This window comes from Vanellus vanellus (assembly GCF_965231255.1).
Source record: "Vanellus vanellus genome assembly, chromosome: 1".
Taxonomy (NCBI): Eukaryota; Metazoa; Chordata; class Aves; order Charadriiformes; family Charadriidae; genus Vanellus; species Vanellus vanellus.
In genome coordinates this window covers 40222887-40250865 of record NC_138905.1, presented here as the reverse complement: position 1 = coordinate 40250865, position 27979 = coordinate 40222887, and the positions used below count along the sequence as shown (strand labels likewise).

The following is a 27979-nucleotide window of genomic DNA, read 5'->3' as shown; positions in this document are numbered from 1 at the left end:
ATGCACATGCATTATCACCTGTGACTGGGTGACACTTCTTAGGAATTACTCTCAAGTACACGCCATAAAAGTCTAAAGGCACAATCTTCTGATGCTTTTGGATCCAGAGTTCCAAGTCCAGTTAGTCTCTGCGATATTACAGAACACATGGTCTATACCATAAATACTTCCCAGGAGAAAACAAACAAACAAACAAACAAACAAACAAACCAACCCAAAACAACAAAAACCAACACCCAAACCCTTATATGTTTAAAGTCAAAATAGTGAGTCATTTAAGGCAAAATAATCCATGGACATTGCAGTTAACCCCAACTGAAGCTCATACATGTAAAAAAAAAAAAAAAAAACAATCAGTGAGAAGGTCATCGTTAAAGGAAATCCCAAAATAGTGACAAAAGAAATGCCAAATGAAGGCATAGAAACAAATTAAACTCTCCCATTGCATCGTCAGGCAATAAATACACAATTAAGACACACTGGTGTTTACAAAGGCTGTGGTCAGCTATTTCTCAGAGATTAATTTTTCTTCCTAATGTTTCCCTTTCACTGCTAAATAATTTCATTCAGAGTAAGGTTGTTCAAATGTAACTTTTACATTATAAATCTTGAAAAGCCTACAGTCTCTCCATTATATTTACTTTCTCTTCTCTGCACAAAATGAATGATTGTTCTAAACATACCCCACAACACTATTTATACTGTACTTGGTTATTGCATCTGTTTTCCTTCTGTCTGAGGAACTAATGTGAAATTTCATTCAAATAGCTTTACCTTAAAAATGTATTTCCTAAATCTAAACAGAAAGATTTCTCCCATGCAAGTGTGTACCCATATGAATCTTAGAAAACCATACAGGCAAGACATTCTTCTTCTCAAATATTTCTATTCTTTCATCACACTAGCACAAATCACAAACACCAAAAAAACCCCACCTGAATTTAGGAGTAAATAGTTCATTCCTGCCATACAGTTTAAAAAGAGAAGGTAGCCAAAATATATCTCATTCAAACAGCAGCAGAGTTGTTAAATCACACAATTGTAACAGTAATGATGGTACTGCTTTCTGAAATGGAAATCCTTACACAGACCACTGAATTGACCTGTTGTTCCCTAACCTACAGCACTTATTTTAAAGGGCATTTGCACAGTGCCATGTTTTTCTCTCAAAGTTTTGTTTGGTTTTGGTTTTGTTAGCAAAAAAGTAGATTTATGTATAAATAAAGGGCAGCAGACACTAAAAGAAGGTATATCCCTGTAGGTTAGAAGCAGGTCTCCTGACTGCAAATAATGTTCTGTTATCTTACCATCTTCTGAGGACTGGAGTGTACCCCAGTTCAGTAGAGCTCCTACCCATTTGTTCTTGTCTGCTCTATGTACAATATCATATAACTTCACTATGATCATTGGGACTATTTATTTATACATCATATACTCCATTGCCTCATCTCCTTTTAGAAGCAGTTCCTGGAAACGCAGAGCTACGGTTGTTGTCAAACACTTTATTTTCCACCTTTTTTTTTTAATTTAAAGTGAAACAAACAAGAAAGTGCCATACAACTCAGCAAGAGGTTTAAAAAAATATCCAGGGCCATTCACAAGTCTCTTTTTGATATCAAGAGCTTCATTGTCTTTTCCCCAAAGAACAGAATGAACAGCAACATTTTAGTTACACTGCCGATAAAAATAGAAGTAGTAATCAGTAAAAAACATTCCAGCAAAATAAGGATCTGTCGAGCAGCCAGCAAAACCCTGCAGAAGAAAAATAAAGGAGATTCATATAGGATCTTCTCTCAGTTCGAATGCTATTTGTCTTTTGCTGTGTTGCCATTTGAAAAGGCTTACCGGTGCAGCTACACGGAAATAGTATGCGCTGTCATACAATTTAGCTACAGGGAGAGGCCAAATATGCTGACGTCCCTAGATGATAAATGAGAGAGAGAGAGATTAGATAACCTTATTTCACATGAAATTGGAGAGAAGGATAGGCTCTGGAAACTTTTCATTGACAAATGCAGTGCAAAGTAATTATGATAACAAGACTTGATAGCTATAGTCAGAGTATTTAAAGACAAAGTGCTGACTTTAAACCCTGCAAACGTGGGTTTGCTCTGATCAGCTCTGCCCAGGAGCTGACAGACATCTGGCTCCCAACAACACTCAGCTGGCTCTGAATAACTGAACTCCCTCTCTAGTTTTCCAAGCAAAACCCACAACAAAGGTGTAATAGCAGCACATGGCAATTCTGCCGATTTTGAAAGTGCAACTTTAGTAGTCCTCAGAAGGCAGTGAAAGTTCCTCTATATATTCTAAAGATATGAGAGGCATCTTCACCCAGTATTTCAAAAACAGACGCAGGCAGGATTTCATGCTATTTTTGATTGCAGTGTCGTGACATGTACAAATGAAATAACACATTTTGTATCTGAAACGTTTATGCTACATTGAATAAAATAAAATTCAACCCTCACCTCTTTTTAACCTAATGATCCATGGTAACATTTATTTCAACAATTTCTAGTGTCTCAAGTCCTTCATCTTTCCCTCCTCCCTTCACTTTCTGACACATTCTCTCTGTTGGAGATGGTACGTTCACATGATACAACTTATGTGAGACTGCTGAGTCCAAATGATTACTGTCCTGCCCTTTGGCAGGGAGTAAGCCTCCCAGTACCTAGGAAAACCCTCTTAAAAAAAAAAAAAACTCTTCAACTAGGCAGCATTTCTATTCTGAGTCACATCAAACCTGAATGCTCACTGCTGCTGGAGGCTAGTTAGCTTTAGTCTTTTGATGTGGATTTCAGGTTGACACAGGAAATCTCTTTGACCAGTTTTGGCAGTAAGCTTCAAGGATATTTCTGCCTTTCAAAACTCTCTGGGTCTGATTTAATTTCAAGTCTGCTGGAATTACAGCAGACAGGTCAAAACTTGGACAATTTTGTTGTCTGATGTCTTTGCAGCAGTTGCAGAGAAGCCTGTAATTTTTTGCAAAGACGCTTGAAAATTTGATCTGAAAGTCAGCTTACAGGTGGGGGTATCCCATGTGCTCTAATTTGACAAACCACCAAAAAAGTAACTTAAAATCAATTAAGAATATATCATATATAGCACCACAGATCAGAAATCTAAAGAAGACTCTGAAATTACTTCCAACTTCAGGGAGGTTTCTCCTGCAGTGTGATCAGAAATGCTACTACCCTTGCTTCTGTCTTTCCCACTGTTTTAGCTGGAATAAACATTTCCTATCACTGTGCACACATTGAGGCCTTGAAGAAGTCTTACATTTCGAGCTAATCTGCAAAAGTTTGCAAGATCCGGTCTCTAAATATTTTTTTACTGGGAAAAGCAAACATGGTTTAACAGCTTTTATTCCCATTGAGGCAGTCCAGAGAATGACTTGTACACAATTTTTGCTTTTACAACAAAGAACTTTCCCTTGAGAGATTTATTGGTAAACTCCTGTTCACACAGAAACAAAGGGGAATACTACCACTGTTTCCAGTGAATTCAAGACTTAAAAACTGGAATTCGCTAGCCACAAGACAATAATGGAAACAGTAGAGTAGACGAGAGTTTGGAAGACTGTCTCCTAAGGCCCTGAGTGAAAAGTACTCCTATTTCTTCAGTATCTCTGGAGTTTTTATATATATATATATATAGTGGTGAGTTAGGCTGAAGTAGACTCAAAACTGTCCTTCTAGAGAGACACTAGATAGATTTTTATAAAATTCAGCAGAAAATCAGCAGAAAACTGACTCCTACAAAAAGGTTGCATCTCATTACAGTTATCCCAAAGCCAGCTATGATGGGCAGACTCAAAGTACCATTTGGATTTCTACTACCTGAATCAAGATCAGAATATGACAGCCATTAATTTTATATGTCAGGTTCTAACGGACTATCCTTTTTTTTCAAGTGCCCAAAAATACACTATTAACAAGGCCAAGGTGACTAGCTAGCATGAGCTACCTTCCTTTCCACACTCTGGAGCTGAAGATCTTCATGGTCTCTTATTTCTTCATTCATTCCTTACAAACAGTGGTGTATAAGGCTATTCAGCAGAACTAGGTATTATAACAAGTTTTTTCCACCTTCCATATCTCCCTGTACTCCAGAATGCATCCACACGTCACTTGAATCAAGAGCATCATTCGAGGGATTGTGACGTCTTACTTATGAGACTCTGTTGCTTTTATGAAAAGCAAACAGAGCTAGTAGAAGGGAACACCACTTTGGAGAGAAAGGGGAGGTTAAAGCTAATCACAAATTATTTCAGCTCTGTATGGCTTCAACCACCAAAACTATCAGAAAAATGAACATCTTTTTCCTACATAAAGCTCAATTTATTTTTCAGTTTTGCACAGTACCTTTAATGTGAGAGAAGAAAAAAGAGCCATGTGCTGGGCAGTATATAAAAATGATCCCCACAAGCCAGAGTATTGCTGCAAAAATCTTACCTGTGTGGTTTCTAGGAAATCCTTCCTACTGTTTTGGCTTGAAGAATAACGGGAGCAATAATTTCCAAATGTGACTTTGCAGAGAAATATAATCAATGGTTCTGTGGTGCTTCAAGAAACAGAGAAAAATACGGATCTATCAGACTGCTCTTAAATAGGAGGATTGCATATATAAATACAAAATACATACAAGGCAAAAAGATCCAAATTGAATTGTGGAGAAATAAAGCAGAGGAGCTTACTTCACTGGTTAATATGAAGGAGATAAACCTAAGCCACCAACCTCTCATCTTCTCCCTTTCCTCCCACAAATGGAGGGTGTATTGCATTTGGAAACCTGGGTTATCCTTACAGTTAGTAAGATAAATATAGAAACGTACACTAAACTTCCTCAAACCTCAAGGGTATTCATACCAAAAGCTATTGTATATAACTTTTTATACAAATTAATGGTCATTACATGCTGGAGTTGTATGGCTTACATCATGCATAGGCATAATGAACCTGTGCCAGAAGGCACCTGGGCATCTAAACATAACATCAATTTTATGGAAGACAAACCTATAATAAGACTTAAACCAGGAACCTATATAAATAACTCCCACTTGCTACTGTACCCATGCAAATATAGAATTAAAAAAGAAGTAAAAATATCCCAGACTTTGTCTGGGAAGGCAGTGGTAAACAAAATCTCATTCAGAATTCTTCAACAGCAAAGGCCCCGTGGTCATTTCTTCTGCAAACTATCCCTAGAGTGAGTTTCCAGCGCTTCTCAGAAAAGCCATCTGTTAAGCTAGGAAGAGTATAAACAAACAAAAATGACTCGGAGATCCAAAGGAACTCAGATATGGCAATGGCTAGCAGACAAAATGAAAGCAGAAGGTGGGGAAAAGGTGACATCAATATTTACAGCTTATGCTGTGGGGAAAAGTGAAGCACCCCCAGCAAAATGTGCTTTCAAACCTTAACAAGATATTTAAGAAACACCAATTTTAAAGCGTATAAGTTATATATGGCAGTTTCTGTGTCCTACACGGCTGCCAGTAGTGTGTGTTGATTTTATTTGATTTTATTCAGCAGGCATAAAAGTTTTCCAAAGTTTTGAAGTAGCTACAACATCATACAATATTTGGACATAGCAGTAATCCAAACATATTTGGGTTTTCTTAAGCATTTTGGGTTAAGTTTTCAGTCTTGTTTAGTGAAAGTTTATAGCAAAGGTATATATTGAAAATCCCTCTCCCTCCAAACCAAACCAATATGCAAAATAAATTCAGCATCTGCTACAGTGAAACTCTGAGGATGATGTATTAATCCCTACATGGGAGGGTTGCATTATTAGTTTATATTGGCATTCACTTAAAGGACAAATTTTCAGTGGCTGTAGAAAACAAGCAGGCACTTCAGGAGTACTGTTATATTTTCTCTTATCTGAAAAAGGCGAATGTTTACAAGGATATTATTCAAGATCAAAACATAGGACCTAAAGACCATAACTTCACAGAGCCCTTTCTGGGAGAGACTGGAGTCACGAAGTGACATCAAGCAGAGTGCTTGGCAGCTGTTCTGGCTATCACTGGCCTTTCTCAGAGAAGAACCCCAAAAGAAAGGGCTTGTTATTTCTGGGAGAACACAATGGAGATAGACTTTTATTTGAGGAGAAAATACTTGCTGGGAGGAGTAAGTTTGCTGCTTATTCCCACTGTAAGTCACAATTTTATGCATTACCAGAGGTTCTTGCACAAAAATCCCCTTTTACAGAGCTTGGCACAACATGCCAAAAAAGTTGCTCTGTGCAGTTATAGATATATGTTCCTAATAATATTTCTCCATACCAAAAAGCCTCAAATCCCTAGTCTACAGGTCACAATCCTGCTAATATATGCATACGTGTCTGCTCAAATTATTACTAAACTGAACCTTAAGACTACTGGGTTTTAATATCTGCATTAACGGGTGAAATTGTCATTGGGTTGAGAGCAGTATTGGGCCTATGCTACAGCAAAGGATCTACCCAAAGGGCTACATTAAGAACTTAGTTGTGCATAGATTTGTCCCACTCCTTTGAATAGGGACAAATTAGTGTCACAATAGAAATCAGGCAAGAATTACTATAAAAAGATGAACCACTGTCTTGTTATGTATGTATTATCTTTAATTGCACTTACTTTATTTCCAGTGAGATTTCTACATCCATGGGTGTATATTTGTTAACAGGAATAACATAGCTGTAATTTCCAGACCTGAAAAAGGTGGCATTAATGCACATAAGATTTTGAGATAGGTACTATCTTTGCAAAAACATGGAAATTGCATTTAATTTTAAAAAGAAAAAAATATGAAAGGTAGAGAACGCTCCTGCACTTTAGAGGAAACAACTGTGAGACGGAGCCAGCCGAGTAGCCATGCCACATTACTGGTATTCTATTCCACCATAATAAAGCATAATAAAACAATTTACCTACCTGCACTGTAGATTTTTACTACAATAGCGATTGTCAATGCTCTGCTGAGTTTCCAAAATCTGTATGGAACTGATAGTTGTATCGATCCCTAAAAATATTAAGAATAACATTGTCTTCTTGATTATTTCAGAGATCTTAGATAAAAGCATAATAAAATTGCAGTTAATACAGTGACATCTACCCCCTTCCTTGCTACTACAGGAGTTGCTACAGGTCTAAATTAGTGCTCAGTAAAAAGCCTTTGGTGATTACCTTCATTCTGCCATTACAGGGGAGATAAGATCCTTGTTCGATTTACAAGTACAATATATCCCGGGCAAGCACCTAATATTGTAACATTATATTTTGGGCAGACATTGAAGGCTATTTTGATGGTAATCCAAGTAGGATACAAACATTCCAATGTTCATTTTCACGTACTAGAAACCATGCTCATGCTTTAATTTGAAAAACAATATCTTTGCTGAGAGAAATAATCTGGAATGCAACAAAACTTGTTTCTAATCCTATGTGCATGGAAACTACCTAACTCTAATAAATATAATTTCTTCATAAAACGCTGCCTTGAACTTGCAAGAACTTAGAGTTTTGTAATATTCTACATATATGAATACCAGGAAATATGAATAAAATATACTCATCTAACCAAAAACATATATGCACTTTGATCCTAAGTAAACCGTCGCGATAGGAACAACTGAAAACAGTGGTAACAGGATACTATATCGATATCTTCTGAACACTTGCATCCTGAACTTGGAGGAAGTTTACAGTCTGAGGAATGGGAATATGGAATAAAAACTCTATAAACATTTGTATTTTAGAATTAGCTCAACATCTTATGTATAAACAGATGTATATACATTGTATTTATACGTACGCACATGTAAAATATGTTTCAGGGCAGCACACAATGCAGTTAGATATCAAGACACTAATAACTGAAAAACTAGTTTCTGGGGGAAAAAACAACCTCAAACCATAGCTGCTGTACTGATTACCAGGAAAGATGAGGAAAGTAACTGGTGACCAAAGTGATTATGTCCCTAACTAGGCTGGATTAGGTTCCCCCATTTGCTACAGACTTCCTGTGATACCTTGGGCCAGCATCTCTATGCCGTGCAGATGTTCCCTAAGGTGGCCAGTTATGGCTCTTCCTTGAGGCAGATTAACCCTGCAGAGAGTCAGGCAGCAAGAACCAGTGTGCTAACACAGCAGAACAGCTTCTGCTTTCACAACTGGCCTAGCAACCACAGCATTCAGCTGCATCCTGAAAAGCTAATTCCTTCTGAATACAGGAGGACCTGCAACATCTCAGACCCCTAAACCAGCCCGCCTTAGTCTGAACTGTGGAGGGCCTCAAACAGAAAGGGCTGATCAGGTTTAATCTCCCCAAGTGGACCTAGGCTCACACTGCCAATGGCTTGGGGAAAGCCCAGGTGGGAAGGCAGCATCTGAGCCATCAGCAGAGAGCCAGACTCCAGCTGTTGCCTACATCAAGCTGCCGATTTTAAGTCTTGCAATGTGGTGCAGAAAGCATAAGGACGACCTGGTTCAGCAGGCCTCAGTCTGCTCTGCACATTGCACTGTGGGCACTGTTTTTGTGTTTCTGTTCCTCTGTTCTACAGCAACAGCTCCCTGCTTTGCAAAGAAACTTTGCAGTTTACTGTTTACAGTTATAGGCTGACCTGTGCTCTGATTATAAAACATCCGTGTGGTAGTATATACTTAACTTTCAGCATGCAAATATCCACACATATGCTTAAGTGACAGAGGGAAATTGAACATGTTCATCTCAAAGTAGCACAGAGCATTTCCCTCTGACACAGCATCTCATTACAACATGTATCATAGTAAAGCCACAGAGGTCTTTTCTGAAGTGTGTAGCCGTGTAAAAAAAAATCAGAAGGGGAATGATTTTTCCCAGGTCATCCCACTGGGGCATACCAGGCAACAGGCAGAACCTACGTTCTCTTCCTCACATGGCACTGGGTAGCAACTCGCTTGAAGTGCATGCCAGTGTATAAATGTTTTAACATCCAAATATTGTCTAATCTTTAATCAAACATTTATTAAAAAAAAAAAAAAAAAAAAAAACAAAACAGACTTTAAAACAGAGCATCCACATAAACAGAAAAGATGTGGCATAATCTTGGTCATACTGAATGAATGCCAGAGCATACCATTACAACATATGTAATCAGCAGATACTCATCTTCATGGAAAAGAATCAATATTTTCAGCCTAGACTGGCTCTGACAGCAGTGCATGGTCACTAAAAGGGGAGCCTGAAATCAAGCCAAATGTCCTGTGTCAATGAAGCTCATTTCATCTCCACTGATGCAGGCAGTGTCAGGATCCTAAGGCAGAGATGGCCTCTTTCAGCAGCTGACATTTTTAATCCATTAGGTCAACTGGGCCAAACCCCAAACACTTCCTTTACACTGCATCATGCATTTCGTGCACACAAATAACACACTCATATGCTTAAGCATTTTGCTGTATAAGGGTTAGCAGTGTTGAGTATTCAGCAATTCAGTATTTCAGCCCCTGTCAAGGAAAATGTCACTTGTCCTTTTATTGCACCTGAAGCCAAGTCTAAGAACTCTCTAGAGAGGGCAGCCAGAATCTCTATAAAAATCTAATGAAGATGTAAGAGTAAATTGAAATTACAAGAAAATTACAGTGGATCACAGGTATTTAATAGATTCTTTATTTAATAGATTCTTAAGTGCTAATTTTCTATAATGACCAGTTACAAATGAAACTTCTCTAAATTCCAGCAGCAGAATTCCAAGACTAAAGGTAGCTTTTCAAAGCTACACAATTATACATTTCAACAGTTTTTTTTAAAAAATATGAGACTTACAGTCATTTCCAAGGTCAGGTCTGCTGTTAGATTTTTTGACCGGATTTCTTTCAGGTAACATGTTACTTCTGTTTCCTGTGAAAGGATGTATGTACAAATGTCCTCAAATTAGCCTTGCACAGTTGTAGCAGCAAAATATTAATAGAACATCAGAAGATGTTTTGTTAATTATCTCTTTGATAAAGGCATGCATAACCACAAGAGAAACGCTTAAAATACAAAGCACCTTTATTCAGAAGACAATATATATTGTCAAAAGAAGTCAGCACAAATCTGATCATAAAGCCACATCTTTATTATTAGTGAGAAAATTAATAAATAGGCATCTGCCACGCAAACATAGGCCAGGGGAACAACTTAGCTTTTTGAATGTGAGATATAAGATACTGAGGGCTGACCCACATCAGATACAGTACTTCAGAGAGAGAAGGTTGAGTCACCAAATTAAAGAAACTAATACACAGCTCTAACAACATGATTACCATGTTCACTGATGTCACCTCTGTAATTTCAAACATTGAACTAGGCTGGGAAATATAAACTGATGATTTTTTTTTAACTATTAATTTTCTCAGCATTTCTCTACAAAAGTGAACTTTAAAAGATGTTTGAACAATCATCACATTGTACAACCTGGGGAAGGCAAAAGGCCCTTCGAGCCCATGGGAATTAATTTAAAGCTATTCCTGCGCTTTTACTCTAATTATCAGCCAAGAATCTGTCCAGAGACATGTTACCAATAAATTGGCACTGAGAAATGTTGATCTTGCCTGAACTAACATGCTTCATCAAATACCATTTCATCTGGGAAAAAAGGAATCACGTATTTCTAGAATACCAAAATGCTCCATTCCCACATTTTCCGAAGGAAACATTCTGATTTCAAAATGTCTGTTTAGAACGGAATTCACTGCTTCATTGTATAAAATTTTTTTACAAAAGGAAGGATGAAAATGCATCATTTCACTGATATTGAAACAAGAAAGCTGGATCGACCTTACTGTTTAATTATTCATTCCAGATTCTGGTTTTCATTTCAGTATTGGGAAATACAAAAATTCAGACTTTCCTCATGCTAGTAGGTGACTGAGAGCATGGAACAACATCAACAACTGGAATCTAAGGACCCAGAAGCAATGTAATACAAAATCATCTCTGGAATTTCCATAATTTTTGTGTTTTGATATGAATCTGTGATACTGCTGCACGTTATTCCTTGAATCCATATTCTGTTTACTTGCTCATCATACAGATTTGCCAGTTCTGCCAACTTAGGTGGTAACTGTTGCATTTAGTTGTCATCTGCTGCACTGTGATCTGCTGCCACACACCTAGAAAAATGGCTACTGAACACGTGCAATCAGTTATAAATGTACAGTAGGTCCTGGGGCAGATCTAAAAAAGAGCTATTCATTTTCTCTTTCTTTTAATTTACAAACTAGTTGTCACATCTTCCTTTCACATTCTTCTGTTTTCTCTACATAGTCTAGATACGTTAGCAATACATTAAACGTTCCCTGCCTTTTTACATTTTCATTAACAGAGAACTATTCTGTAGGAAAACCTATATCCCCCGGTAAAGGTAAGACATCGCTCACTGAAAGATGTTCTCCCCGAAAATACAATAGTTCAGCTGTGCACGTGTTGGCAGGAATATTTATTACATACTCTGAATTACTAAACATTTAATACTGCGATTCTTTGACAAGAAAGCATTAAGTGGCTATAAGAAATTTGCATAAAAACGAGGATGAAGACAGATTTACTTCACTAAGATTTCAACTATTTAAACTGAGTCGTAACCAGTATAGAAAAATATTTTTACTTGGCTTTTTATTCTTCATAAGATTACTATTTCATTGTCCTTTAAGCTGATGCAATCCAAATGAAATGTAAAAAGCGGGACCCTAAAGTTATTTTTATTTGGAGCTGAAGTTGCCAATTGAGAACTCCAGGAACCACCAAAAAACACTGCAGCAGCCTTCAATAAATTGTGGTAAACTTCCACTCTGTCACATACAGTAACTCTGAGAGCTTTCTCAAATGCCCATGTGGGGTGTGAAGATCCAATTCAATAACAAATACAAAAATATGAGCATGACCAGAACGTAGTGAAGACAACTATAATCTTCACATAAGATTCAGATAAACTCATCCAATAAATGTGGTATCCTTTTCTTTTTTTTTTTTTTTTTCCATCAAGCCTTTCTGGTTTTAATTCATGTGAGTTGTAATATTCTATAAGGAGTATGGAAGAAACCTGCTGAGGGTTTCTTGTGGTGGTGAATCCATTAACTACCATCTGACGGCAATAAATGCAAATCACAGAATCACAGAATGGTCAGGGTTGGAAGGGACCTCTGGAAATCATCTAGTCCAACCCCCCGGCCAGAGCAGGGTCATCTACAGCAGGTTGCACAGGACGGCGGCCAGGTGGGTTTTGAATGTCTCGAGTGGGAGACTCCACAACCTCTCTGGGCAGCCTCTTCCAGTGCTCTGCCACCCTCAAAGTAAAGAAGTTCCTCCTCATGTTAAGATGGAACTTCTTATGTTCAAGTTTGTGCCCATTACCTCTTGTCCTATCACTGGGCACCACTGCAAAAAGACTGTTCCCATCCCCCTGGCACCCTCCCTTTAAGTATTTGTAAGCATTAATAAGATCCCCCCCTCAGTCTTCTTTTCTCTAGACTAAAAAGACCCAAGTTGACCAAAATCCAGCAGGAGCCCTCACCAAGCTTTTATTGTAGAGATACCAGGGAGAAACAACACACTAAGAATGTAAGGACACTGGTTACCAGTGACACTTAACATGAAGGGGTGAGCAACAAGCATTAATGGCATGGAAGCAGAGAGCAGAAAAGGCCCAAATAATGAAGGGTATTCAGGCTCCTCAGTTCCACTGAAATCAACAGGAGTTCAAAAGTCTAAATCCTTCAGTTCTTAAGACAAATGAAGTATGAGGAAAAAAAGGCCACATTAGGCTAGACAACATAAAGATGTGCTGAATTTTTGTTTAATAAACTTTGTCTTGCTTATAAATGCTTTTGTTTCTACTTGAACACTCCTAACAGCCGGCTCCTCAACAAATCTGAGATGCGAGGGATTAGGAGCTACAATGGAGTAGTAGCCTGCACCCACAGAATACAGCCTACAATCAGTAGTAGCCTGCACCCACAGAATACAGGTATAGCATGGTGGAACATTAAAAGGTCTGTTAAATATGAACTCCTAAACTAGTACTGAATTCAACTGCAATTTCAAATAGTTTTATCTTTCCATGAACCAGACTAATCAGCTGATTCTAAAATACCCACTGTTTATCTTGATTATTCCCCATATTTAACTCAGCTTTTTGTTCTGAAAACATTTTCCTTTTCATTTATCTCGGCTACAGCTACATTAAGCAGCTTGTTGGTTTTCCTTCTGTTTGGATTTCATATTGACATTGTTACCTTCCATCTGGGGATACATTCAGCTTCATTAAACTTGTGCAGATCTGAAATCTTTCAGTAGCTTGTGTACTGTGCTGATTTTTCACTCTTGGATCCACACTTAATGCTATTTGGAGCATAAGACCTTGAGAAGGTAATGTTTTGTGTTTATTCTTATCTTCTCTTTCCACCTAATATCAAAAGCAGCCAGCTGGGGATAGAAGGTTTTCATATTTCATTTTCATCCATCTACAGTTCCCTCATTTGTAAATGAGATTAATGTCTTTATTAATTAATAAACACTTTCAGGCATCAGAGCAATACAAATCACTTAGGTATGACCTCATGAAAGCACTGTATTGAGCTGTACCTGCCACAGGGCTTACTGTGCACTAATCACAAGAATCACAAGGACCACTTACATGCAGCTTGTCTGCAGACAACAGCACTTTGCAGTATAAAGAATGGCACGTGGGTGAACCCCACTGAAACAGTTCATGTGATCAGACTGTCACAGCAATTAGCAATGCCTGCCCTGGTAGACATTTGTACTTCAGAGGCTGAACTGGATCCATCCCCAATTTCACCTCAACTTGCCAACTGTGGTTGGTGCAAGAATTGTTCCCAAGGCCAAGAGAGGAAGAGTATGAATGTTGGGTTTAGTAATACTAACACTTGCTTCTAGACACTGATAATGTTAAGGTCTGGGAAAGAGGACTACAGATTCCAACAACCTGTACATACCTTTACGTATAAAACCTTTCTTATAAATATAAAAGTTGTAAACAATACACCTACTCATATATTACACACATAACATCTAGCAGACAATATCTGAAAGACAATTCATTCTAGTAAAAGTAATTTATTTAATACACCTCAGCCTTCAAATAACATCTGTCTACTCAAAACCCCTGCCTGAACAAGCAGAGTGTTAATTCTAAGTTTTATGTTTTCCGGCAATCAAATTTCTGTCTCTGCCCACAGGAAAGATGTAGTGTCACCACACTGTGACACCATTAAGTGTTTTGGGTTTTTTCACATCTGTTAATTCACCCTCCACTACCCCCAATCAACTCCTGGCCAACTGTAGCCAAAGGTTAATTAAAGGAATTAGTGACTTTCTGCTTCACATGAAGTCATTTGCCATGAATGGCCAGGAAGAACAGTGACACCTGACAAAACATCTTAGGACCCAGAACTCTTAAAGGTAACCAAGCCAGATTTTTCAAAAACTTATTGACTGAAGTGATGATTAGTTATATCAAGTTTTTTTACATCCCCTGGATTGGGTTCTTTTCTTGGAAGCTAACTGCCTCTAAAGATTCCTGCCCCTTCCCCCACACTCTTCATATACTGTTTATTCAAATGGTAAACAATAGAAATTAATGCTTCAACTTACGTTTCTCCTTTGTATTGGTTTTCTCGTAACTCAGAGATTTGACTTTTTGTTGATGAATTGGACAACAATAGACCTTGTCACAAGGCAAAATATCACAGAAATTCACTTCAGGGATCCTGCTGATGGGTTGTGTGCTCTGAGAAATTGTGCTTTCCCCCTGCAATGCTAAAGGAAAAAAAAAAAAAAAAAAAGACGTAATTCTCACTAGTGCTGTGTGTCTACTGGAATTTTATAGCAGCACAGAAATTGAAAGCCTGTTACATGTATGCAGACCAGCAAAGATCAAAGATACAGTACCTGCTGTAGTGGTAGAGGGAGAAAGTACAACAGAACTTGAGGTACTGCTATTGAATAAAAAGAAAAACAATTAATTAGGAAATGGACATAAGAGCCATGGACCAAAACTGATTGGTCCACAATCTATTACTAATTTCCATTCATTAACAACAATTCAACTACTTGCCTGTAAATTGGATGTTTTTCAAAATGTCTGTCGTGAACGCTAAGTAAATATAGGGTTGATATTGTCAAAGCACTGTAGAAAGAGAATGATTCTGTAGATTTACACCCATCTCTTGTATAACATAATATGAATAATACCTTGAAAGCACCTTGTCCAAATCTAGTAATATAAGAATTAACTATTGATCACTTCCCCTTTAGTGGAAAAAATTTTGACTGAATTTAATGGGTTTTAAGTCAGATACTTGTATACAGCTAAATTCAACACAAAGTATGGTCAGTTTTCCATTGTAAATAGAATTACAACACCAATTCAAAGTACTCAGTTCACAGAGAGATTGTAAAGCACAGGGTTTTGGACTGGAAACAGAAAATGGCAATCTCAAAAGTCCAGAGCATACTTTCCTTTCCACAGGTCCGATGTCACAAATTAAACTTTCAGGGTGACAGGACTGCCCACCACATTGGGAATAAGTCCAGTTTCATTTCACACAACGGAATCACCCTGTACATCAGAAATTGTACTCAGGGACAGAATGATTGCATAAAACATGCAAAATCTCACAAGTCCAGCTTTGGACCAGTAGCACAAGCCACCAAGATGCATTCAAGTTGCACCATACAGTATGACATAGACAGAGATTAGCTGTGTGTGCACCACATGAGTATCTCACTTTTCTAAAACAATTTCAACCTTACAATATTACCAGGCATATTCACTGTTAACTTTAATACACTGTGTTCTTTGAGGAGGAATTGTAAGAAGAAGAAAAAAATTGCAATCTTCTTTCTGATTAGATCAGTAGAAAGGGGAAGGGAGAAACAAGTCAACTTGTTGATAATTAATTGTTACCATAGTGCCATAATAGCAATCAAAGCTATTATAGTCACCCGGAAAATCTTCATGGGGAAAGACTCTTTCCTCTTTGACAAACAAACCTAGGGAAAAAAAAAGTTTACTTAAATTAAAAGTGGCACATAACTAAGCTACTACCAGTAGATTAAGAAATACTACACTAGTCTGACTTGAAGTTAACCTTGTTTCTTTCAGAGGAACCATACAAGTTATCGTTATATAGCGGTCAACATCTAAAGAGAAAAACTTAAGTAATGAAAGGCTCCCTAGAACTGTGAGTGCTCCGCACGCTGTTGATAGTCTGAGGACACAAACATTACACAAGAAGACAGGGTGGGTAAAAATAACAGCTCCTTCTCTTTTCTTCCTGCCATTTTTCATACTCTTGAAGTATTTCAAAATCAAATTAAGAATTCCGTAAGCAGTGGCCAGAAGATGCTAACTACAGGAGATGCTAACTACAAACCACAGTGAAAGACTCGTCCAAGGAAAAAAGCTGAGAAAGAATTACCACTGTGCAGAATTCGAAACCAAAATGAGCATCTCTGTGCAAGGCTGCACTGCACCATGTAAGCACACCTACAGGCCCAACAATTCTCTCCTGTTGAGGTCTCTTCCTTCACACCATCACACAGCATGGATCTGCTCTCACACACACAATGTATAGGCAAGAATTGGAAGTGTCTCATATTTTTTCTATCTCAGAACTGTTAGTTTTTAAGATCCTAGCATGACACTAAATAACTCTGGCTAAGGAATTTGATTTTATATTTAGAAACATGAAAGCTTTTACCAACATTTCAACACTTACAAAAACACTCATAGGCACATTTCATCTATTTAATTTCACTCACCTTGCTGGATGTTAGCTGGACTGATTTATTTGATGGCAAAAGACTAGTAGCTCGACTATACCTGCTGTAAGAGACAAAATCCTTTTAATATTCAAATGATTCAGCAACTAATAAATGAAAAAGGGACATTTTCAATAGGGTGTTACTGTCAGTTGATTTTGCAATTTTAACATTTAAATAGAGAAAAGCAAAAGTGTTATCAGATTAATTTTCAAGAACAAAGGCCTCCAATTAACTCATTCAGGTGAATGCTATTAAATGCTACATTTGATTTCAAAGAAAACTTGGGGAAATGGGTTAGAAATAGGAAATGCTCATCACTTCCACTGAAGCACTAATGAAGATTCTTTCTTGCAGAAGCAGCTTGGCAGATTTCTCTTAGCAGCAATTTCCAAGCTCCAGGGCTGTAACTGGACATAATCTACCCTTGCTTTATCCAGCTGAAGTGATTACAAAAATGACTGCAATTTAACAGCCATTTCAAATATTAATTTTGTCAGTGAGTTAAAAAATATGAGAAATTTGCATTTTTTGCACAACTTAAATGCTGGAAATGAGCTGAACTCCACTGTCAAGCAAAATCAGTTTTCACTTCTACCACAGAGATTGCTTTACCAATTTCTGTGACAACTATTAGAAAACATTCCAGATAGAGGTACCTGACTTTGCTCTCTTCACTGACTGTAGACTTTAAACTGCTCATCCGTTTCAGCCTGGCCAGTTTCCTATTCCACTGTTCCAATTCTTCTATTCTGACTTCAAGATTGTTGGTTAGTTTACAAAGCTGCTTTACAGCACCAACATTCTCCATGAAGATCTGATCCTGAGAAGCAAAACAATGACAAAAGTAGATACAGTGTATTCATCAATCAGACGTAACAAGCAGTAATGAGTCTAGAATTCACCTACGTAAGGATACATTGAATATTTACAATGCAAACACAAGTTATGACCCTGTAAATGGGACACATGACTACGAAACCCTTTTGCTAGATTGTAAAAATTGCTTATGTTCAATTTGCAGTAAATTAAAAATGAGGACTTGCATAAAAATTTGAAGAAGCTAAACAGCTTTGTAGTCCAAGAATTGAATTTTAAGCCTTAACACTGTCACAACAGGCATCTACTGTTTGATTTGCAGTGCTGCAGCTGAACACAGATTTCAGAATCCCTTAGCAAAATCTACATCCAACTATCTACCTACAGGATTGCCTAACCTGGCTCAGACAAGCTAGAGTTGCTATCTGTGTTGTACATATAATGTGGACCACACAGAAATCAGTGAGACAGGGAAAGACCCAAACCAGAGGTCAATATGGCACGATATTTTGTTCTCCCCTTCAACCTCTCCAGCCTCTTACAGCAGTCCTGTGAGTTCTAACACCATCATCAGGTCTGCAACTAACACAGTTCAGACATCCTCAATTTACTCCATCTGAATACTTTACCCAGGAAAAGCCTTATATTCTTCTGCCCCCTGCTTATCATTTAGGTATCAATCTGCTGCTGGAGACGCCCTCAGTACAGCCATCCAGGTAGTATTTTATCCATTTCTGAGCCAAAAATGGTTACTGATCCACTGCAGAAGCATGGTAACAACATTCTTTCTTTGCTGTGTTTGAAAGAACAGCTTTCTCATACTAATGCACAACCAGGCTGATGCCATTAAACCTTGGATGAAGTTATTACCGCAGTTAATGTTGCTAAGTGTTCTGGTCTAGTCAAGCCATGCAGAAGTAAGGCAAAAGCAGAGTTCTGCCTTTCATGTTGTAAATGCCATGCACACCTTTCTTTTAAAGGTGACTGCATTCCACAAAGACAGTATTTTGTGTAAACAGAACCAGAGCACAGATATTGGTGGTAACTTGCAACCTTCTCTACTGCCAGAAGACCAACAGCCTGTTTAACTAAAAAGTGACTTCAAAATAACCTCCTGTACCTAGAACTGTGAAATCATTTATATGGTCACGAGTCCTCATATCAATGATACGTAGCTGCTGCCCTTTCCATTCTCTTCAAATCATGCATGAATCTTTTCTGGATGAATTCAACTAGCTCATCTGGCAAAATAGACGAATACTTTCTTTTGGAAAAAAAGGACTGATTAGAGTTTTACTGCCTCACGGATGACAAAGTATGAAGCACAGTGCGACTGAGAAGAAAGATTCTTACCCCAAAATAGCAAATTTCCACACAGTTGAGACATTTCTCTAGAAAGTAGCAGAGCCTAGTTCAAACATGTAATGCAATCAATTAATTTTACAGAGTTCAACAGCTCCAAACAGGTAACTGACAAAGAGACGCAACCAAACCAGCCAATATTGTGCTTATCTGGAACCAAACTTGGAACGTGAGGTAACAAAGTTCAAGGCCTCATCACCTGCCTAATTGAAAGAGAAGATATGAAGCACTGTCCATTTTACTACTCAAGCTGCCGAGCTATTCTGGAGTTGGGAGCTCCAGATATTTAGAGCAGATATTCCACCTGCGACATCAGGTGTCCCAAAGATCTGAATTCGATATACATCTTAAACTGTTAGACAGAGATGTCTCCTGCCCCTGTCTCCCCAACGGTCACAGAATGTCAGAGAATATCATTCCCAGACTGCCACAGGTGTTTGGAGAAAGAGGAGAAAGCACAGACTGCACTGCAGTAATCTACCTAGCTGTATTAAAACAACGTCCAAGTGTTTGTGAAGTGATCTCAGACCTAGCCAATTAGTCACAAAAAAGCTAAGCAGGAAATAAGCCATTGCTGTAACAAGTCATTCCTGCTTGGGCCACATCCACACCACCCTGCAGGGTGCAGCAGACTTTCTCCCTTTGCTAGGTCGCATCCCTGGAGCACATCCTGGTAAGCACTGTCCAGAGATCCAAGCTACAGAGGAGAAAGTGAAGACGATGGGCTCAAACAGCAGTGCTGTGAGGCACTGTTACAGACAGCGTTTTGTGTGGTGTTTCAGCAAAAAGCGATATTTCCATTAGGTAAATTTTGTAGCATTTTTTTCCACTAATTCAAATGCTCAATTGTCCAACCTAAAAGTTTTGCCAGAAAAAAAATTGACTACCCCAAAGCAGTTTTGTGGGGGCTCAAAAATGCAAATGCAGCTGCCACACAATGTAACAGGAAGGGCTAAAGGGCAAAACTAACCTGGTGTCACTATTTGACACCACTGCTCTTCTATGAGCATCTAGAAATCAGCTACAGGCTGGAACCATGACCAAATATAGCAAATTTTCTACAAGTCTCATTTTCAACAGTATCTCTAGAAAGTGCTCTTTCCACAGCATTACTCAAAGTGTCTAATTTATGATTCCTTTATATGGAATATAGCCTAAGAGATCTAATCTATGAATTTAACTTATTTGTAGCCTATCAAAAGACAAGTGACAAGTTGTCTTTTACAAGACAGTATTTTTATAGATATTTTCTCCAACTTTCATGGTGTAAACTTGTGTTTTCTATAGAATAATGAAAGAATGCATGATTATCATGAACACAGGATCGTGCTAATGACATCATCCAGACAAACAAGGTTTCCAATCTGTAAAACCTCCCTCTTCCCATTATCAGCTGTAAGCGGGGAAAAAAAACCACCTGGGAAGTGGTCCTTGACCTGCAGTGAACCAGCGCACAACAGAGGGGCCGCTCTGAGCAATGTTGTGGACAAGAGCTGTCTGCAGTCATGTGTGACTGGACTCTGTGACTGACAGTCCCTTCCAGTTCTATTTCTACAGCAAAAGTAGGGGAAGAGAGCACAGGACAACAGACTAAGGCATTGTTTCCAACCTATGGGCATGGTAATTACTTTGTGTGCCATAAACATTATAATATATGATTTTGAAGCTATAATAAAGATTTCAGATGGCCGAAAAAACCTTCCCACAGAGGACAGAGAGTTAGCATTTGTATTTGGTATGAAGTGATTATACCAGGATTAAATTAAGGAAGTTTTTATTTAACAAATAGAATGCCATCATTGCTTAATTCACTTCTAGAGCACTTAATTAAACACTTAAACACAAAAGAACATTTTGGAATCCCACTCGTTGGACCAATGCTATGAAATTGCTATCCACCTCTATTCAGTAGTTAGGGGTTTTTTCTTTTCTCTTTTATTGTATGTTTATTTATTATTATGACGAGATTTTAATGTAAATACTTTTTGTCGTTAAAAGATTCAGCCATTTACTAACACCTGGTGGTTCAGTTTTTCTGAATGATTTGCCAAACGCTATTTTTGTAAATACATGTGGAGGCCTACAGCTTTGTATAAAACATGTGTGTGTTTATAGCTCCACAGATGAAAGGAACAGTCTAAATACACATACCCACTTTCTCTCGCAAGACCATACCTTGTCAACCATGAGGAAGTTTTCTATTTTTTCTCCATCATTACAAGAAACATCTCCAACTTCTCTAACAGCTTCAGGCAAAAGCTCCTTTACTTCCTGGGCTATTATGCCTGTTCATAAGATAACATAAACTAAAGTCAGGAAACAGTGGAATATTGTTGACCATGGTTGTGTACTTTGAGTTGACCATCCTAAAAGCTACAGGTAGGGCCAAACATGATCTAGAATTTCTCTGTGGTAGAAAAATCCAGGATTTCACTTTTTTTTTTCCCCATTCCACAGAAAACAAGCAGAAATTTTTAGAATTCCTATATCTCTGCAATAAGAACAAAATTGTTTGTGATCACGTACTTCATTTTCATTAAAACTCTGTAAAAAATAACCTTCTACCTTTAAAAATTGAAACAGAAGTTGGAAAATTACCAGAAATACTTAATATTAGCATTTTTATATCAGAAGAGAAACACAGAAAAGTGTGCAATTGTAGTATCCTAAGAAATGAGGACGAAATAGCAGGGTGTTAAAAGGCACTATAGTACAATGAACAACAGTGGAAATTAATGAAAAATGGGAACATAGCTGACTGAATACCTGTTTCGTGGGTATTTTTTATTCCCATAACAGATGCAAATTCAGGCTTATAGTCATACTCCACCAGCCTCATTTGTGTTATTCTTCTCAACTGCTCATTCGTATCGACCTAGTTGGACAAATACCAAGATTCATATGTTGAAACATTGAGAGTGGTCATGGCATCTAGGACTTCAGTGAGATAGCAACAAGCCTGACATGGCCACTTGGCCGATCTTTGCATCAAAAAACATGGACAATTTTCCCATTCCCCATTAACAGAGTGTTATTTGTATTTGTATTGCCAGCTACTCTTCATTCTGACAACTCCCATTTACATAGATATCTCCAGCTTCTATGGACAGCCTCTTCCAAAGTCTATAGGCGGTGGCTCTAAAGAGCACAGCAGTACACCGATTTCTTCAGGCCAGCATTTCAGCACACCCAGGATAAGGAAGCTGCTTTGCATGTCAGAACAATGATCCACACATGTGCTGTGGTGCAAACGTAAATGCCCTAAATACTGCACAGCCCTCACCTCCCGGATATTCTGTTTTGCTCGGCTGTCAGATGGGTGCATGACTCTGCCCATAACTTTTGCATTGCCGCAGACAACCAGTGCTTCGTCTGGTGCATCTGTGTTAATTCCTACTCGACCATGATAGACTATCGTCTCTGGAACATGTCCTCGCTGCCACAGTACATCACTGTCATTCTCAAACTGCCCTGGGTTAGATGCCTGGAAGAAAAAAATTATGTTTAAAGATACAGTATAGCATAGATGTACTATTGCTTATTCCATCAGGAATTCAGGGAAAATGAAATGCCAAATCTTTAATATTTAAATTGTATTCAAGAGCTTTTCTAACACACCAACAGAAAAAAACAGAGTGGAGTCACTTCTAAGTAACTGTTTCTCCTCATACAGCATTGGCCTCATTGCTTTTTCCCTTGAATTCAATGTCCAAAGCTTTCCAAATTTTAACTTTGACATTATGCCATGTAACCATTTATTTACCAACAAATTTTAGCTGAAGCTGGAAATCAGAAAAGAGCAAACAAGGCAGAGATTAAACACACGTGGTTCATAAAGTCCTCTCTAATGTTTAAAATAAACTCATATCAGAAATTTCATGTCAAGGAAACAGGGTCTTCCAAAGAAAACCAAAAAAATAACAAAGTGTGTATAATTAGAAAAGGCATTTGATTTCAGTAATTAATTTTGTTCTTTTTTTTTTATCTTTGAATTCAGGCTTTAAAACTTGAGTCTGAACAAAAGTATGATCACAATAAAAAGTTTGTACTCATTTAAAGAAACCAGGCTTTCACAATACTTTGCCATCTACAAGGCCTGGTGCTGTGCACTTATCACTGTTTGCCACAATTAAAGCATGATCTGATATGCCTGGTAACCACTACTCAGCTGATTGTTTTATTATGTTATGTTTGAGTGTATAAAGGGCCAGAACATAAGTTGCTCTCTCTCGCAGTGCATTTGCACAGCTTTGCCACTTTAAGGTGGGCAGGGGCTGGCTCACTGTACCCTGCCACTGAAGCCCTGTCAGACATCTGGAAAATTACTTTTTCTTTCCAGCTTTCCTGTTGATGTTTCCACCACATCAAATCACAGCCTTTTGATCCTTCTTTTATCTTTGTCTGGAATAGTGGCCAGGTTTGCAAAATCTCATTCCCTGGTTTCCTATTAAAAAACTGTCTCACACACATTGAAGGAACTCTCTTCATTAAAATTTCAAAAGAATCTAACGTTAAAAAAAGTAGAAAAATGTAAATTTCTAAATCTTACATAAAAATACCTATCTTACAAGGTAACAATAATCCCAAGGATGAGTCAAATGTGACAATTCAACAGTTTTCCCAAATTAGTAAAGAGATGATATTTGTAACACTGCTAGATGCAGAAAGAGAAATTCAGATGAAAGCAGTATTGTGGCAATTAATGGACAAAAAAGAAAAAGCATTGAATATACAGGAATGATACAAACACAATCCTTCAGTGTCCTGAAATAAAAGAACCCACAGCAACAGCCAGGATGATAAAACTTCTCAGCAGGGCAGAAAACTATTGAATTCCAAACACTGCTTTCAAATCCCTTTCGCAGCTTCACCCAGAAAGGAGCTCTCGGTCATATTGCCCTCCGAAAACCTTCTGCAAGGAAGGGGGGTTTATGGCACAAGAGAACACAAAGTTATGGCCCAGACAAAAAAGGAGCCAGGATTGAAACCATCGGAAAGCCCTCACATGCCTTTGGCAGCCCCTGTGCAACACTGCACATACTGGGGATTTGTATTTTTGCTCTCTCCAAACCCTAATGCTAAACCAGGCTGTAATTATAAGCCTAGGCAGATGATATGCCATCAGAAAGGACCCAAGCAATGGCCTACAAAAAGTGATGCCAGGACTAAAAGCTCTTGACAGCCCTCACCTTCCTTTGGAAGCCCCTTCCCAGCCCCACTTATTACACTGGAGCTCTCGGTCTTATTCAACTCCAAAACAAAATGCTGAGCCTACCCCTCGCCATAAGCCGAAGCCTAGAAAGACTCCGTGCAAACAAGAAGCTCCTTGACTGGCCCATATGAAAAAGTTTGCTGGACTGCAATCTTCCAGAGGCCCTCGCCATCCTTGGCAGCCCCACCACACGGCACATAAATTTCCTATCTTTTTAAGCCCTAAACATAATCTTTGTCCTGGAAATAACCATAATCCTAGACTATGCCCAGTTCAAATATTAATCACCAGCTATTGGTCACATGGAAAAGGCGCTGGGACTGAAAGCTTTTGGCAGCCCCCTCGCAACCACACTCATACTGGGGCTCTACGCTTTCTCTCTCTCCTAAATCCTAAGCCTCCTGTTACAATAGAGCTCTGGGGTTTTCCGTCTTCCAAGTCTAATTCTAACTGTAGGCTAAAGCTGAATACTAAAAGGAAAACTTTTTGTGGATCGGACTGAATAACAATGGTCATGAGGAAGAGAGACCAATTCTTCATTTTTCTGTTTTGAAATCTATATTACAACCACCAAATTAAGAGCTGAGACACTCTGAAAACACACTGGAAAGGGGCAGCTATGGGTCTTAATCTTCCTAGACCTGCTTGACCTTCTTTCCTTGCAATTTTTTTCATTCTCATCCTGCTTTGAAAATGAAGCATCTAGCCAATGAAAGTGTTTACCAAATTCCTGGCAAGTGCAGGAAATTGTTTCACCTCAAAGAAAAAGTAATCTGGAAAAATCAAGGTATTTTGTATTGGAATTCACAACAAGCTTTTATTTTGAAATCTTCTACAGCTCTACTTTTAACATTTTAAAATCCCAGTAATTAAAAGACAACAACATACTCATACAATATGCAACTCCAATTTTTTTTCCTCAGTCTTTTTGATTCAATAGTAATTTTTATGCCCAAGAATCATCCCCCATAGTCTCCTGCGTATATCAAAACAGTTTTGTAAATACTTTTCACATGAAAGCAATATAAATTTCTACCTACCCTCACAATGATCTTTTCAGAGACATTTGCAGACAGTAGGTAGAATTGGTCCTGAGAGACAGCATACAGTCCAACTACCAGCATGAAGTATCTAATTTAAAATTGATTTAATCAAGATAATAATTGAAGTAATGTCTTCTCACAGAAAAAAAAATAAAATGTTTTAAATGCAACTGCTATTACTGATACATAAAAAGATAGCCAGAACATTTTTAAAAATATATTTAAGTTACAATATGAAAGAAAAAATATTTCCTTCACTCTCAAGTAATATGCTCTTTCAAGCCCCACAATCACTGAAAATGAACAAAGATTACAGTAATTTTGACAAGTTTAAGTAAGGAAGACTCAAAGATGAAGACCCTTCCTTCCCCAGAAGAAAATTATCATTACTTGGGTATTCTTTTTGGCTGCCTGATTTCATCAGCCAACATTCTGGCTGTGATTTCCTGAAACAACCTCTAACCATGAGGATGATACATTTTCTTTTATTCTCACATCATTCTGTGACTCTAGAAGAGAAACCTGTAAGCAGATACCAAGTATCACAGAATTTGAAATTTAAAAAAATCACAGGATTTGGCAACGCTGAGATTTTTCACAAACATCAGCTCCATTCTAAAGCAGAGCTTCTCTTTTCTACTTCATACACACAGGCCAACAAGCTACAGCAATACCTCTGATCAGGATTAGGTTTCCCCTTTTTTCTCATATTATTTGCTGTTGTTTCACTGAAGTGCAACCTTCCCAGTGTTACTTTAGTTACCTGGTCCCCTGGCAGATCAACTCTAAAACAGAAAAGGAAACAAGATCAGAGAAATAAGCATTTGGAGATTTACCTGGCTCAAGCCATATTTCCTCAAACTCATTAAAACAGTTTTGACAAAAACTGACAAATGAAAAAACAGAGGAACTCCAGTAAAAATGCAGTAACCCTGCTTTATAAAAATGCATTAAAAACACAGTGACTTTGTCAAGGAGATAAACAAACAGGATAAAGCAACAGCAGTGGGAGACTGTTCTTAGTAATAGCAGTCTTGTGTTTCTTGGTGTTTGTAGATAGTCTTGAACATAATAAAACTGTATGTGTTCCATATGATGCGTATTTGTTGCTTGCCAAGGGTAACATTGCTTATTACTGGATCTGAATTCCCACATTAAAATAAGTAAATTTTACTGCTTGTCCCTTTTTTCACCTGCACCTAATTTTTATGTCTGGAATTATAAAGTATTGACCTATGTCTCAAATACATACTGCTCCTGTAAGATACAAACAATATGAATAAAGAGTTTGCATAGAGAAAACAACAGTCCTCTGACTGCATTCTCACCTGGTATAAATGAAAACTACACCATCACCACCCATGAAACAATTTACACCCAGAATTTATTCTTCAGTATGCAAAATGAAGACAAATGCCATGACAGAGGTAATAAAGTGAAAATCAAGCTCTTCTCCTAAGCTCAAAGTTCATTTTTGCAGATTATGTATCGCAGCCTTTATCTCAGCCTTGTCCTGTCAAACTTGACACTGCCTTATCTTTTCCTGGTTTAAGGTTTATTTAATTATTTATAGAGAACAGAACAGCTCCAACAGAAGACACTTATGCCAGAAGAACAAACATTGATTCTGCCAGCGAGTTAAGATGCAGAAGTATGGCAGAGTTCCAGGGAAAAGCTGCACGTATGTTTCTAGCAGAGACATTCCCCCTTAAAAGCACTGCAAATAGATCTCATGCCCATGTAGAACAGGAACATCACTGACATTTCTTAAGATAGGAAATTCATCTGCCACACAGCTCTAAACACTGTACAACAGTGATGTTAGCTGAATGTAACGCTGGCTTAGAGCTACTACAAGTTTCCAGGGAACAACTACTTCACATTTCTGACCAATCAAGTATTGACATAAAATGGAATAAATTTCTCAAAATTCTTACTTAACAGGCTGGAAAGTTTTTTTGCTTCGATCTGACTGAGACTGTTCAATAGCAACTGTTTGATTTGGAGCTTCCACCTATAAAGAAAAAAGAATTTTCAGAAATAACACGAATATTACATTTTCAAACATAAAATTTGCAATAGAAATTAATAGGCAAATTGTGTTTGAAACAGTGAAAGCTCTCTCATTTCTCTTGGAACTGTATAGAAAGTAAGATGGGAATGGACTCCTGATCACTTGACACCTGACAGTGTTGTGTTCCAGCTAGTCTGAAGCCCCAAATCATTCTGTGGATATAATTTGAAAGGGGAAAAAAAAACGAGAAGTCATGCATTAATTTTCAAAAGAAAAATTGTTTTCTGAATCTAGACTGTTATTGGCTCATTCTATCCCAAACCATAAATGTAGCTATTCAACACAAGAACTCAACCTATGCAAGGTAGTTCCATAAGTTATTTTAATGTAAATTTCTGTACCTTTCTGGAACGGTACCAAGCAGCACTTTGCTTCAAATGGGAACAGAAGACAGTAATATTCACTAATTTATTCTGCATTAGCAAAACTGGTAGTAACTGAATTGTAAAACACCTACATGGATTTTTCAAATCACTGAATTTTGGTAGTAAGTAATAAACCTGGTAAAATCTTTCAGAAAGATTAAAATTTCTTACTGCTTCTGTTTTTGCAAGTTTGTGGACGCATACTGGCTGGGAAGAATTTGGTTCTTAAAATGAAAATGGAATAGAAATGGGGAAATTTCATTGGGTTTCTACATGTGAACTGTTTGGGAAAAACATATTTGATTCTT

The 27979-nt window shown here is 37.8% G+C and overlaps 1 protein-coding gene across 1 annotated transcript in view; it reads right to left on the bottom strand.

Moving 5' to 3' along the window:
* Positions 1-1595: 1595 nt before the first annotated feature.
* The window catches only part of MYRFL (myelin regulatory factor like), a gene marked incomplete at its 5' end in the record, with an annotated part of 47438 nt that continues 21054 nt past the window's right edge, over positions 1596-27979 (bottom strand). Inside the window, 18 exons of the mRNA XM_082483181.1 lie at positions 1596-1752; positions 1846-1920; positions 4458-4566; positions 6626-6700; positions 6923-7010; positions 9792-9866; positions 14625-14781; positions 14917-14968; positions 15073-15159; positions 15940-16025; positions 16797-16860; positions 17456-17619; positions 21153-21262; positions 21744-21852; positions 22261-22461; positions 25230-25320; positions 25907-26017; positions 27170-27246. Coding sequence (XP_082339307.1) covers positions 1666-1752; positions 1846-1920; positions 4458-4566; positions 6626-6700; positions 6923-7010; positions 9792-9866; positions 14625-14781; positions 14917-14968; positions 15073-15159; positions 15940-16025; positions 16797-16860; positions 17456-17619; positions 21153-21262; positions 21744-21852; positions 22261-22461; positions 25230-25320; positions 25907-26017; positions 27170-27246 — 1818 coding nt within the window. The 3' untranslated portion in view covers positions 1596-1665. The remainder of the gene's footprint in view (positions 1753-1845; positions 1921-4457; positions 4567-6625; positions 6701-6922; positions 7011-9791; positions 9867-14624; positions 14782-14916; positions 14969-15072; positions 15160-15939; positions 16026-16796; positions 16861-17455; positions 17620-21152; positions 21263-21743; positions 21853-22260; positions 22462-25229; positions 25321-25906; positions 26018-27169; positions 27247-27979) is intronic.